We start from the raw sequence: 14,169 nt of genomic DNA on the forward strand, positions 1-14,169 counted from the left end.
CTACCGTTACTAGCATCGACTTACGGAGCGGTGCACTGTGGGTAGTTATCCCAGTTCCTGCAGTCTCCGCCGCACTTTGGAATTCTGGGTTAAGCGCCCAGTGCCTGATGAGGAAAAACATTGTCATGGGTGGTTTTGGGTACATGTTGTCAGTCGCCTCTCCCTCCATGAAAAGCAATGGCAGACAATCGTTTCACGCCTTTTTTTCCCGTGGGGACGCCATACTGCTTTCGGCAGACTGTGCAGTAGGACTGCTAACCATCATCATCCACCACTTCTGCTGCAACTCTGCTCTGCTGCTATTGTCTCAATAGCGAATTTCTCCATGTTGTCTGTCATGGGCTCCTGGGTACGTGTGTTCTTCCTTAGGAAATGTGTGCGGTACTAACCATCGTCCTCCACCACTTCCGCTGCAACTCTGCTCTCCTGCAGACACCATACCATGGCAAGCATGGAACCTGCTCAGATCACCGTGGCAGTTACGAGCATTGTAAGCACCTCGCGCATTATCCTGCAGTATGTGCAGAACCAGAACCTGCAAAAGCAGGCGAGGAGGTGATGGCAGCGCAGTGACGAGAGTGATGAGGACATGGACACAGACTTCTCTCAAAGTACGGGCCCTAGCAATTTAGACACCTTGGTGGCAATGGGGCAGGCTCATGCTTTGGAACGCCGGTTCTGGGCCCAGAAAACAAGCACAGACTGGTGGGACTGCATAGTGTTGCAGGTCTGGGACGATACCCAGTGGCTGTGAAACTTTTGCATGCGTAAGGGCACTTTCATAAAACTTTGTGAGTTGCTTTTCCCTGCCCTGAAGCGCAAGAATACGAAGCTGAGAGCAGCCCTCACAATTCATAAGCGAGTGGCAATAGCCCTCTGGAAGCTTGCAATGCCAGACAGCTACTGGTCAGTTGGGAATCAATTTGGAGTGGGCAAATCCAATGTGGGGGCTGCTGTGATCCAAGTAGCCAACACAATCACTGAGCTGCTGCTATCAAGGGTAGTGACTCTGGGAAATGTGCAGTCATAGTGGATGGCTTTGCTGCAATGGGATTCCCCAACTGTGGTGGGGCAATAGAAGGAACGCATATCCCTATCTTGGCACCAGACCACCTTGGCAGCCAGTATGTAAACCACAAGGAGTACTTCTCAATGGTGCTGCAAGCACTGGCGGATCACAAGGAACGTTTCACCAACCTCAATGTGGGATGGCTGGGAAAGGTACATGACATTCGCATCTTCAGGAACCTTGGTCTGTTTGAACAGCTGCAGGAAGGGACTTACTTCCCAGACCAGAAAATAACCATTGGGGATGTTGAATTGCCTATAGTTATCCTTGGGGACCCAGCCTACTCCTTAATACCATGGCTCATGAATCCATACACAGGCACCCTGGACAGTAGTAAGGAGCTGTTCAACTACAGGCTGAGCAAGTGCAGAATGGTGGTAGAATGTGCATTTGGACGTTTAAAAGCACGCTGGCGCAGTTTACTGACTTGGTTAGACCTCAGCGAAACCAATATTCCCATTGTTATTGCTGCTTGCTGTGTGCTCCACAATATCTGTGAGAGTAAGGGGGAGACATTTATGGCAGGGTGGGAGGTTGAGGCAAATCGCCTGGCCGCTGATTACACGCAGCCAGATACCAGGGTGATTAGAAGAGCACAGGAGGGCACGCTGCGCATCAGAGAAGCTTTGAAAACCACTTTCATGACTGGCCAGGCTAAGGTGTGACAGTTCTGTTTCTCCTTGATGAAAACCCGCCCCCTTGGTTCACTCTACTTCCCTGTAAGCCAGCTGCCCTCCCCGCTTCGATCACTGCTTGCAGAGGCAATAAAATCATTGTTGTTTCAAAATCATGCATTCTTTATTAATTCGTCACACAAGTAGGGGGATAATAGCCAAGGTAGCCTGGGAGGGGTCGGGGAGGAGGGAAGCACCGGGTGGGGTGGTGGATGAGGGGAGGAGGGAAGGACAAGGCCACTTCAAAACTTATTGAATTTCAGCTTTCTGTTGCTTGGGCAGTCCTCTGGGGTGGAGTGGTTGGTTGCCCAGAAGGGCCCCCACGTTCTTGGGTGTCTGGGTGAGGAGGCTATGGAACTTGAGGAGGAGGAGGGCAGGCAGTTACACAGGGGCTGCAGGAGCGGTCTGTGCTCCTGCTGCCTTTTCTGCAGCTCCACCAGATGCCGGAGCATATCCGTTTGATCCCCCAGTAGCCTCAGCATTGCATCCTGCCTCCTCTCATCACGCTGCCGCCACCTCTTCTCTTGCTCCTGCAACTTCTCGTCTTGCTTGTCCCTCCTGTCCTCGTGTTCATTTTCTGCTTTCCTGGACTCTGCCATTGTTTGCCTCCACGCATTCTGCTGAGCTCTTTAAGTGCAGGAGGACTGCATGAGCTCAGAGAACATTTCATCGTGAGTGCATTTTTTTCACTGCCTTATCTGTGCTAGCCTCTGGGACAGAGATGATGGGGGAGCATTGAAACATTTGCAGCTGCGGGAGGAAAGAAAGGAAAAGTAGTGTTTAAAAAGACACATTTTTAGAGAACAATGGGTAGACTCTTTCATGGTGAACCAAGCTGTTAAAATTACATAGCACATGTGCTTTTGGTACAGGGTCGCATTTTGCCTCTTATATTGAGGGCCTGCCAGTTTGGTGTGAGAGATCACACTCCCGGCGCCGGGCAACAGAATTCAGCTTTCAGGCAGCCATTGTAAACCACAGTCTTTCGGCTTCTTCAACCTTCATAACATGCGGGAATGGTTTCAAACAGCACCACCCTCCTTTTCCATACCAAGCACCCGTTGGGTTGGCCATTTAAAAGGAGGGGCTGCGGTTTTCGGGTTAATGTGCAGCGGAAACCCAACTAACCCCCCTCCCCCGGCAATTCTCTGGGATGATCACTTCACCCCTCCTCCCACCGCGTGACTAGTACCAGGGAAGATCCCTGCCAGCCAAACGCAAACAGCTCAGCGTGAACGCCCCCCCCCCCTGCACTGCGTGGCTAAAAGCAGGGATGATTTATTTTCAGCCACAGGAAAACAGCCCAGCAGGAATGGCCACCTCTGAATGTCCCCTTAATAATGTCCCTGGAGGATTTCCGCTCCATCCCCAGACACGTTAACAGACTTTTCCAGTAGCTGTACTGGCTGCGAATGCATCCCAAGTCTTCAGGGCAAATTAATCATTAAACGTGCTTACTTTTAACCTGTGTATTATATTTACAAAGGTATCTTCTCCGCCTTCAAGGTCTGGGAGCCTGGTTTGGGAGGGTATTGGCTCCAGGGTGATAAACAGTTCCTGACTGTCGGGAAGAACGGTTTCTCCCCTTGCCTGGTGTGTGCTATCTTCAATCTCTCCCTCCTCATCATCTTCCTCATCTCCAAAATCCTCATCCATGTTGCATGAGACTCCCTTGCAGGAGTCCACATACAGGTGTGGGATAGTTGTAAGGGCACCCCCTAGAATTGTATGCAGCTCATTATAGAAGCGGCATGTCTGGGGCTCTGACCCAGAGTGGCTGTTTGCCTCCTTGGTTTTTTGGTAGGCTTGCCTGAGCTCCTTAATTTTCACGTGGCACTGCTGCAGGTCCCTGTTATAGCCTCTGTCCTTCATGCCCTTGGAGATTTTTTCAAATATTTTGGCATTTTGTCTTTTGGAAGAGAGTTCTGATAGCACGGATTTGTCTCCCCATACAGTGATCAGATCCACTACCTCCTGTTGGTTCCCTGCTGGACCTCTTTTGCGATTCTGGGACTGCATGATCACCTGTGCTGATGAGCTCTGCATGGTCGCCTCTGCTGATGAGCTTGCCACTCTGGCCAAATAGGAAATGAAATTCAAAAGTTCCCAGTGCTTTTCTGGTGTACCTGGCTAGTGCATCTGAGTTGAAAGCGCTGTCCACAGCGGTCACAATGGAGCACTCTGGGATAGCTCCCGGAGGCCAATATCGTCGCATTGCGTCCACTGTACCTCAAATTTGACCCAGTGATGTTGATTTCAGCGTTAATCCCCTCATCGGGGAGGAGTACAGAAATCGATTTTAAGAGCCGTTTAAGTTGACAAAAATGGCTTCATCATGTGGATGGGTGCAGGGTTAAATTGATCTAGCGCTGCTAAATTCGACCTAAACTCATAGTGTAGACTAGGGCTAAGAGAGGCCATGGTGCTGAGAAAGGACTCTGGCTCCAGAGACCCGCTGCACCATCATTTCCCAGCACCAAAGACCTCCTCCAGTGCAAGTGCCCGGCACCGCTCCCATTCGCCGGTCCCACACAAAAGACAGACTGACAGAGGTTGCTCTCCCACTAGAGCAGTGAAACGAGGAGGCACCAGTGGGGTGTCCCATGCCAGGACACCCTACTCCAGCTCTGGCTCAGCCAGCATCGTCGACTCTGGACTCACAGGGAAGTCCATCGAGTCCAGTTCTAGTGGAATCCCTGATGTGGGAGTGTCGGGAGGAGGACTTAGACCTTCCCTCTATGCCAGACACCTTTGAGGCAGCTAGGGACCTCATAGCAATAACGGTGCAGTCCCCCATACGGTCACCGGCTCCGGCACCAGCATCACAAAGGGGCACAGTGCCTTCTAAGGGCAAGCCAGTGATGATGCGACACTGCTTGCCCTCACCTCCGCTCTGCTCCCCAGCACCATCTCGCTATGCGCTGCCTTAGCACCAAAGTCGGAGTCCTCATCATACTTGAAGGCAGAGTCGTATGCCTCTATGCAAAGCCAGCACTGTTCTCAGCATCGCTCCAGACAAGAGGAAGGACAGCCATGGTCTAAGATTCCATGGCCACCACAGTGGCAGGTGCTGACTCTGTGGCCTTTCTGCACCCCATGGGCCTATCACCAAGCCCAAGGGTTGGGGTCCAGATTCTTGTCAGTGGTTTCGGAAGCCCGGGCTCCTCCATCATCATCGTCTTTAGTCTGGGAACCTCCACAAGGCAAAGAGATGGGCATGCAGGCTGGCACGTCTTGAAAACATAGTGTGACCTGGCACCGGGACCAGTACTGAGATGAGCATGGGCCTGGAAACCAGCACCGCTCCCAGCACTACGCAGGTCGTTCAGTGCAGAGGGGATCCCTGCAAGCCAGAGTATCAGGAAGACCCGGTGCTGCCACGGGCATCATCCTCCCCTGATGAAGCAGTGGTGGGCACATCCACCACACTGCTGGCCCTGGACAACAGATCCCACCAGGAGTTGCTCAGAAGGGTGGTACAGAATTTGGGAATGCAGGCAGAGGAGGTGTTGGAGGAGACCGACCTAGTGGTTGATATTCTCGTGCCTGAAGGTCCCTTGAGGGACCCCTCATTAAGACCATCCATAACACTACTAAAACGTTGTAGCAAATGCCCACCTCTCTTCCCTCCCATGGCCAAATGGGTGTAGAGAAAGTACTTTGTGTCTTCAAAAGGGTATGAGTACCTGTTCACTGATCCTCAGCCGGGCACTCTGGTGGTGGATGCTGCCAAACAAAAGGAAAGGAAAAGCAAGGACAACCAGGATGAACTCCTAAGTCCAAGGAGGCAAAGAAGCTGGATCTCTTCAGTAGGAAGGTGTATTCTACCAAGGGGCTCCAGCTGTGCATTGCCAACCAGCAGGCAGTCCTTAGCTGCTACATTTTTAATGCTTTGAACATGTCCAAATTCAAGGAGTTACTGTCGGCAGACTCCGCTTGGCATTTGCTGCTGTCCTTGAGGAAGGCAAGGTAGTTGCGAGGACCTCCTTACAGCCTCCCTAGATTTGGTGGACTTGGCAGCCTGTACTATGTCGACAGTCATTGCTATGAGAAGCAGTTCATGGCTTCAGGTGTCGGGATTCCTGCATGAAGTCCAGCAGACAACTCAGGACTTGCCTTTTGAGTGTTTAGGGCTTTTCTTGGAGCAAACATATTCTAGGCTCTACAGCCTGAAAGACTCATGGGAGACTCTGAAGTCTCTGGTGCTTCATATGCCAACCCTGCCCAGAGGAAGCATTTTACGCCACAGCCTGCCACTCGCTTCTACCCTGTTCCCCCTAGACAGGACTACAGCAGGAAGTGGGGCAGGAATAATAGACCGAGGACCTCCCAGTCCTCCTCTAACCAGGGCCAGGGTTCAGCGAAGCAGCTTTTGAAGGTGTGCCCAGAGGTCATGCACCAGTTCAGATCCTGGATGCTTCCCCTCCCTTTGTGAACCATCTATCCCATTTCTACCATGCCTGGGCACAAATCACCTCAGAACAATGGGTCTTGAGCATGGTAGAATTGGGATATTCTCTCCAATTCTGTTCCCTCCTGCCTTCCCACCCTCCTTCCCCATGCCTCTTCAAAGACTCTTCTCAGGTGCAATCATTGCTACTACTCAGGATGGTAGAGGAGGTCCCTAGTTCAGGGGTAGGGGTTTCTATTGCAAATACTTCCTAATCCCGAAGGCCAAGGGTGGACTCAGACCTATTTTAGACCTGTGAAACCTCAACAGATTCAGGAAGAAGATAAAGTTCTGCATGGTTTCCCTGGCTTCCATTGTCCCTTCCCTGGATCCAGGGGATTGGTATGACATCCTCAACTTGAAGGACGCGTATTTTCATAAGTCCATAGTCCTGTTACTCCGCTTTGTGGTCAAGAGACACTATCAGTTTATGGTTCTCCCCTTCAGCCTCTTGGCAGCCCCTCAGGTGTTCACCAAGTGCATGTCAGCCGTCCTGTGGAAACAGCAGGTGCAAGTATTCCCATACCTTGACGACTGGCTAATCAAAGGCCGCTCCAGGGCCCAAGTGGAGGCCTATGTGAGCCTAGTTCGGATGAAGTTCCACAGGCTCAGTCTGATACTGAACATGGCGAAGTCAACCCTAACCCCTACTCAGAGGATAGAGTTCATCGGAGCTCTCCTAGACTCTGGTCAAGCCAGGGCATTCCTTCCGGAAACTTGCTTTCTCTCCATGGGCGCCATCATAGAGGATTTCAGGCAATACACCACCACTATGGTGCAAAATTGTCTGAAGCTGCTTAGCCATATGGCCACCTTTACATATGTAGTACAGCGCACCAGACTGTGGCTCCATTCCCTTCTCGCTTGGCTAGCCTTGGTGTACAGGCCGAACTGAGACTGCCTAGACAAGTTGTTCATATACATTCCTCTAGTTATCGAGTTCCTCAGGTGGTGACTCGACCTGCAAGTGGTATGTGCAGGAGTGCCCTGTCTCTAGTAACGGATACGTCGGCAGTAGGTTGGGGGTGCACTTAAGAAGAATCAGGACTCAGGGTCTATGGTCCCAGGCAGAACTATCCCTTCATATCAACGTCAGGGAGCTATGTGCAGTTTGCTTTGCTTGCCAGACATTTCAAACCCATCTGCAGGGCAGATGTTTATCAGTATTGACAGACAATACAGCGATGTTCTATATAAACAAACAGGGAGGTGCTCACTCCTCTCCCTTGTGCCAGGAAGCTCTCAAGCTGTGGGACATCTGCATTGTCCACTCCATACATCTGCAGGCATTGGCACTTTCTGGGCTCTCCAGATGAACTGGCCGATCATCTCGGCAGGTCCTTTCACAATCACGAGCGGTCCCTCTGCCCGGATGTCGTAATCAGCATCTTCCAGAGGTGGGGATTTCCCCAGATAGACTTGTTTGCAACATGGTTCAATAGGAAGTGTCAGCAGTTCTGTTCTTCCTGAATCACAGCCCAGGCTTGCTTGCAGACGCCTTTCTTCTCCCTTGGAAGGGGCACCTGCTGTATCCATTCCGACCCTTTCCACTTGTACACAAGGTCCTGCTGAAGGTCTGAAGAAAGGGAGCATCAATGATCTTGATAGCGCCAGCCTGGCCTGGTTCACCACGCTTCTAGACCTGTCTGTGGAACACCTATAACACTGCCCCTGGTCCTGGACTTGATCATGCAGAATAATGGCCGCCTCCAGCATCCCAATCTAGAGACTCTGCACCGCATAGCGTGGAGCTCGCATGTTCAGACTCCGTTAAGTGGCTCGAGTGAATGGTTTCCTGCTGCCTATCTGGTCTCTGCAAAGAGACACTCTGCCATTGCAGTCATTGATTCCTTTCATTCTGGACTATTTACTGCATCTGAAACAGCAAGGCCTGGCAGTATCATCGATAAAGTTGCACCTGGCCGCCATTTTGGCTTTTTGTCCTGGTTCTGCTGGCCAGTCAGTATTTGCTAACGCTATGGTTGGCTGCTTTCTCAAAGAACTAGATTAAGGGTTCTCACATTTCATTGCAATGGCATTCCTAGTGGGCCCTTCTGATAACAAAATTTATTACATGACCCCAGGAGGGGGCACCAAAGCCTGAGCCTGCCCAAGCCCCTCCAACCCAGGTGAGATGGGGGCAAAGCCTAAGCTCAAGCCCCTCCACTCCGGGCTCAGGGCCAAAGCCAAAACTCAAGGGCTTCAGCCCCAGACAGGGGAACTGTAACCTAAGCCCTGCTGCCCAGGGCTGAAGCTGAAGCCTGATCCCGCTGCCCAGGCATGAAGCCCTGGGGCTTCAGCCCTGGGCGGTGGAGCTTGAGCTTTGGCCCTGGCCCCAGCAAGTCCAACACCAGCCCTGATGACCCCTTTAAAACAGGCTCATGACCCACTTTGGGGTTACGACCTACCGTTTGAGAACCGCTGGACTAGATAGCCTGTACCCTCAGATAAGACAGCCAAGCCCACCATGAGATCTCAACCTGGTGCTTTCAAGGCTGATGGGACCCTCCTTTTGAGACCCTAGCAACATGCTTGCTCCTCTGTCTTTCCTGGAAAGTGGCATTCCTAGTGGCCATAACTTCTGCCACAAGGGTGTCTGAGCTCAAGGCCTTGACGTCCAAGCCCCCTTATACTGCTTTTTATAAGGACAAGGTACAGTTGCTGCCGCATCTGGCCTTCCTCCCAAAGATAGTTTCGCAATTCCATGCAAATCAGGACATTTTCTTCCAGTGATCGTCCCTAAGCCACATGCTAGTTAAACCAGGAATGGATGCTCCACTCCCTGGATGTCAGATGTGTGTTAGCTTTTTACATTGAAAGGAAGAAGCCGTTTTGAAAGTCAACACAGCTCTTCATTGCTATTGCTAAGTGGATGAGGGGGTTCCCGGTGTCCTCCCAAAGGATCTCGTCATGGATCATGGCCTGTATCGGGGCGTGCTACAGCTTAGCAAAGATACCTGTCCCAGTATTGACAGCACACTCCACAAGGATGTGGGCATCCTCAGCGACATTCCTGGCACAGCTCCCCATTCAGGGCATCTACAGGGCACCAACATGGTCATCAGTCCACACCTTTACATCAACTACGCCATTACTCAGCAGGCTAGAGACGATTCAGCATTTGGCAGAGCGGTGCTGCAGTCTGCGACTGGGTGAATTACTCGGGAGTTACTGACTTGGAATCAACATGAGCAAGCACTTGAAGAAGGAAAAACGGTTACCTATCTTTTGTAACTGTTGTTCTTTGAGATGTGTTGCTCATGTCCATTCCAAGACCCACCCGCCTCCCTTCTGTTAGAGTATTTTGGCAAGAAGGAACTGAGGAGTCAGCAGGTCGGCAGGGACCTATATACATCACCATGAAAGCGCAACTCCAGGGGCTCCACAGCTGACCTGATGGGTACTGCTAGGGAAAAAACCTCCCAACCACTGTACATGTGGCATGCGCACACCTACTTGGAATGGACATGGAGCAAAACATCTCAAAGAACAATAGTTACAAAAGGTAGGTAACCATTTTTTCTCAACTTTTCCAGAGTACTACCCCTTTCAGGAGACTGATTTTTCTTGCATACCCCCAAGTTTCACCTCACTTAAAAACTACTTGCTTACAAAATCAGACATAAAAATACAAAAGTGTAACAGCACACTATTACTGAAACAATGCTTACTTTCTCATTTTGTCTGTGTGAAATTTTAGTTTGTACTGACTTTTAGTGCTTTTTATGTAACCTGTTGTAAAATTAGGCAAATGTCTAGATGAGTGAATTGATGTACCCCCTGGAAGATCTCTGTGTACCCCCAGGAGTACACGTGCCCCTGGTTGAGAACCACTGTGCTAGATAGCTCACAGAAAAGTCCTTTCCTCTGAAGAATGTGCAATCTAAGGTGAAATCAATGGGGGTCCACCAACCTGGATCTTACTGCATGGTGAGGACTTAAATGGTGGATTTGTCAGACAAGTGGGAATGGTATCAGGAACAACTGGGTGACCTGTGGGCAGGAGGTCATAAAACATAAGGTCCAATTAGTTGATCTAATAGTTCCTTCTGTCCTTAATATTGATAAATCTATGAAAGTTGGGAGAATGTATCGATTCCCAAAATACAGTAACATGCAAAGAGATGTGTTTAGAGATCTACTGGGGGTGCTTTTAGTGAAATAACTTTTAGTGAAATAGCAGTATATAGAGATAAATGAAGCAAGAAATTTAAAGGGATGAACATTTAAAGTCTATAAAGAGTTAATGTTAATAAGTGATCACTCTCCTTACAGTGTGTATGATAAAACCCATTGTTTCATGTTCTTTGTGTGTGTATATAAATCTCCCCACTGTATTTTCCACTGAATGCATCCGATGAAGTGAGCTGTAGCTCACGAAAGCTTATGCTCAAATAAATTTGTTAGTCTCTAAGGTGCCACAAGTACTCCTTTTCTTTAATGTTAATAAGGACAGTCAAGGGTGCATAACAAGGGTGAGTAAGGCTACAAATGGACATAGGAGGCCTTTTCAATGCTGCTGTTTGTTATTCCCCTTTGCTGACAAAAGAGAGGGGGATTTTTCATAGGTATTGGATAACAAACCTCCAACCTACACTTCTTCAGGCACCAGAGGATTCAAGTTACATAGTTACCTTCAGATAAGCTAGCACTAATACGCCCTCTGTGTCTAGCTATCTTTTTGCAAAAGTATCCATGGCCATTGGTCTTAAAGAAGACTTTAAAGTTGTAAAATTTATCTGACTTTTTTCCTCTCTTCTGTCACATAAAACTTGCTTTTATTTTATTTCTCTAGGCGTGGTTTATTGAAAAAGCGATACTGTATTTTCCAATCTGCTATCTCAGAGAGGTATAAAATCGAAGTGAGATCCATGAAATTTAAAACCTGGCTACAGTCAGAAAACAGAAACAAAACCCAAGTGCTTCTCTTACTATTTCATAGGCATTTCAGAGCATATGGAAAACATACTTTGAAAAGATTAAGGATTTCAAATCTGCTTTGTCAATGAAATTTTATCAGTTGGTATCCCTAAGGAGACTACTTACAGGCTCATTAAATGTACTGGAACATATTGAAGAAAACTGTTTCTTCTTGTGGAAAGCATCCTTTAGATTTTAAAGGTTAGGGAGTAAAGGCTTTGCCATATCTTCTTTTTACTTCAGACAATAGTGAGAATGATATAAAGGGACATCTTTCTTAAATGATCAGTTTTCTGTGAGGCATTAAGTACTGTATAATACAGCTGGTATAAGCAATTCTGTCTGTGTATTTTATTAAAGCTTAATAACACGTCTTTCCCCATTGTTGGTGAAGAACAGGATATTGTATACTACTATATTTTTTTAATTGACCTCACTATATTTTTTCCTTATAAATGTGACTGTTGGGGTTATGTTCTTATAATACTCTTTTATTTTTTTCAGACCAGGAAAAAAACAATTTGCATGTAACATCATTAGATGATGCAGAATGTCTTCGATCTAAAGAACTCCTTGCAACTGGAAACAATAATACTTCCAATCCAAAGCCTACCCGCAACATCCCTCGCAGACATACTGTAGGTGGACCTCGCAGTTCTAAAGAAATACTGGGAATGCAGACATCAGAAATGGACAGAAAGAGAGAGGCTTTTCTGGAACATCTGAAGCAGAAATATCCCCATCACGCTACAGCAATAATGGGACACCAAGAAAGGCTGAGAGATCAGGTATGAAAACAAAATAATTTATTGTTTTTTGTTTAAAAAAACAAAACATATTTCTAACTTCTATAAAATTCAATGTTAAATGGTTAGAAAAAATATGAATGTAGCAGACCCTAAACAAATGTAATTGGTTTGGCTTTGTTGTTTTGGTTTTTAGATTTTTTTTAAAGGGGAAGAGTATGACTATTTGATGCCATTTTTGTGCCATTCACTGAAATGAATAATTTTCTAAAGAGTTTATATGTTAGAGTCTAGCAGGACAAAAATGAAACCAGAATAGTCAAAGAGAACATTTATCTCTTCTTCAGGTGACAGCTAACCATCTTGCCTAAAAATATGGGACTAGCTGTTAGCTTTAGCTATATTTTCAGCCTGGGAAGCCAAGCTTAGCAGAAAAGAAAACATTTGTCATCATAATGACAGGTTTCAGAGTAGCAGCCGTGTTAGTCTGTATTTGCAAAAAGAAAAGGAGTACTTGTGGCACCTTAGAGACTAACAAATTTATTAGAGCATAAGGTTTCGTGAGCTACAGCTCACTTCATCGGATGCATTTGGTGGGAAAAAAAAAACAACTTTTTTTTCCCACCAAATGCATCCGATGAAGTGAGCTGTAGCTCACGAAAGCTTATGCTCTAATAAATTTGTTAGTCTCTAAAGTGCCACAAGTACTCCTTTTCTATTTGTCATCAGTGTAGGTTTACCTCCATTGGAACTGTTACCGGGGCGCTGGAACAATTTTTATAGTGGGGGTGCTAAGAGCCACTGAACCAAACTGTAAACCCTGTAAATGATGAAAACCACTACAAGCTAGGGGGTGCAGCAGCACCTCTAGTTCTGGCCTCTATGGCTGTTACCCATTTATTTGCTGCCCTTTCTGCTTTTGAATCCACTAACACGAATGAAGTGGACTCATCCTCAAGTATCCGCATTCTCCAAACTATCTTGATGGCAGGTACTGGTCTCTAAGAAATGTGCCTCACACTGCTTTGTTTCTTGGCTGCATGCAGTGACTTTTCAGCAGGGAGAAGCAGATTTGGGGCCCATAGAAGATGTGTCATCTTGATGTATTTCTCAGGACAAGTTGAAAATGTTGCCATGCTGACCTTTGAACACTGAGAATGTAGTGAATGAAACTGTTCAGGACATAGTGATGTGCTCTATTGCTGAGTACAGCATTCAACTTTGTAAATAAACGTGACAGAAAAATAAACATTTTTGTTCCCTAATTAATTTTTCACTACATGGATTTAATTAAAAAAAACAACAACAAAACCTAACTCTGTATTTATGGTCCAAGTAGTTAAATGCCAAGTAAGCTGAAAAATTCAGAGGCTGGCAAACCTGGAGAAAGGGTACTGTTCAGTGGGGGAAAAAAAACATTGTGTCCAATGTGCTCAATCTGACAAATGATGGGAGGCCACCTTTTTTTAAAGGTATTTTTCTTACTGCTTATAGGTTTTCCAGCACTAGCTACCAGCAAATCGAGAGTAAAAATCAAAATAATTTAGCAATACATTTGTAGTCCTTGTGATTTGACTTCTCATGGATTCATATGCTTTTCCGTGTTTTATATAGAGACATTTCTTATTTCACACCTGTGAATACTTCTTCCTCAAAGGCCCCTCATGTTGTGTGCCTATGATGAGGAAGGTACTTATTGTATAAGCTACCTCTTCTTTATTAGCTTAGGGTGTTAATGTATGTGAGATTCTTGCTCAACATTTTCAAAGTCCTACCATTTTGGAGGTCAGCACATAGTGTTGAAAATTGAGGCCTCTCCTCTTTCTCTCTGATCCTTCCCCCCACCCCCATCTATTCCAAGGAATCTAGGATCATAGTCTTCCAGTACTTCAAAATAAAATTGTTGGTAAAAGAAAAGAAAATGAGCTCAGATTTATCTATGTCCTCAGCATTAACTGGTATGATTTAGGCCCTATTTTTATACAGGCCTCTTCCTTCCTTTGAAAGTCTTGGATTTTTTTCAGTGATTATACTTTTTATCTCTTTCATGAACTTTCATGGTTTTGTGGAATGTGCTGGGTGGTGGATAAAGATAGCATACAAATTAAATAAAGGGGGAGGGGGAGACCTAAGATAAGATCTTTTGAGTCATGTAAATATTTAGTTCCAGTGGTGCAGACACTGCAAACCTAGGTTTGAACAGCCTACACAGCATGACATCCTACACAAGTTGTAACTTGATCTCTCTCTGAAGCCAATAAATTTCAGAAGGAATGCAGTAACCATTCTTACTGTTTGTTTAAAATGTGT

At 46.9% G+C, this 14,169-nt stretch overlaps 1 protein-coding gene across 18 annotated transcripts in view; it reads left to right on the plus strand.

The window, feature by feature from the left end:
• The window catches only part of KIAA1217 (KIAA1217 ortholog), a 528,161-nt gene that overhangs the window by 263,010 nt on the left and 250,982 nt on the right, over positions 1-14,169 (plus strand). For 17 of the 18 annotated variants that reach the window (XR_006279438.1, XR_006279437.1, XM_043509473.1 and 14 more), the window contains exon 2: positions 11,618-11,901. Coding sequence is in view for 15 of the 18 variants with exons in the window: in XM_043509473.1 (XP_043365408.1) it covers positions 11,618-11,901 (284 nt within the window). In the remaining 3 variants the exon portion in view is untranslated. Of the gene's footprint in view, positions 1-11,617; positions 11,902-14,169 lie in introns of those variants that run through there. The other variant, XM_043509461.1, reaches the window with a different exon arrangement.

Source organism: Dermochelys coriacea, chromosome 2 (assembly GCF_009764565.3).
Source record: "Dermochelys coriacea isolate rDerCor1 chromosome 2, rDerCor1.pri.v4, whole genome shotgun sequence".
Taxonomy (NCBI): domain Eukaryota; kingdom Metazoa; phylum Chordata; order Testudines; family Dermochelyidae; genus Dermochelys; species Dermochelys coriacea.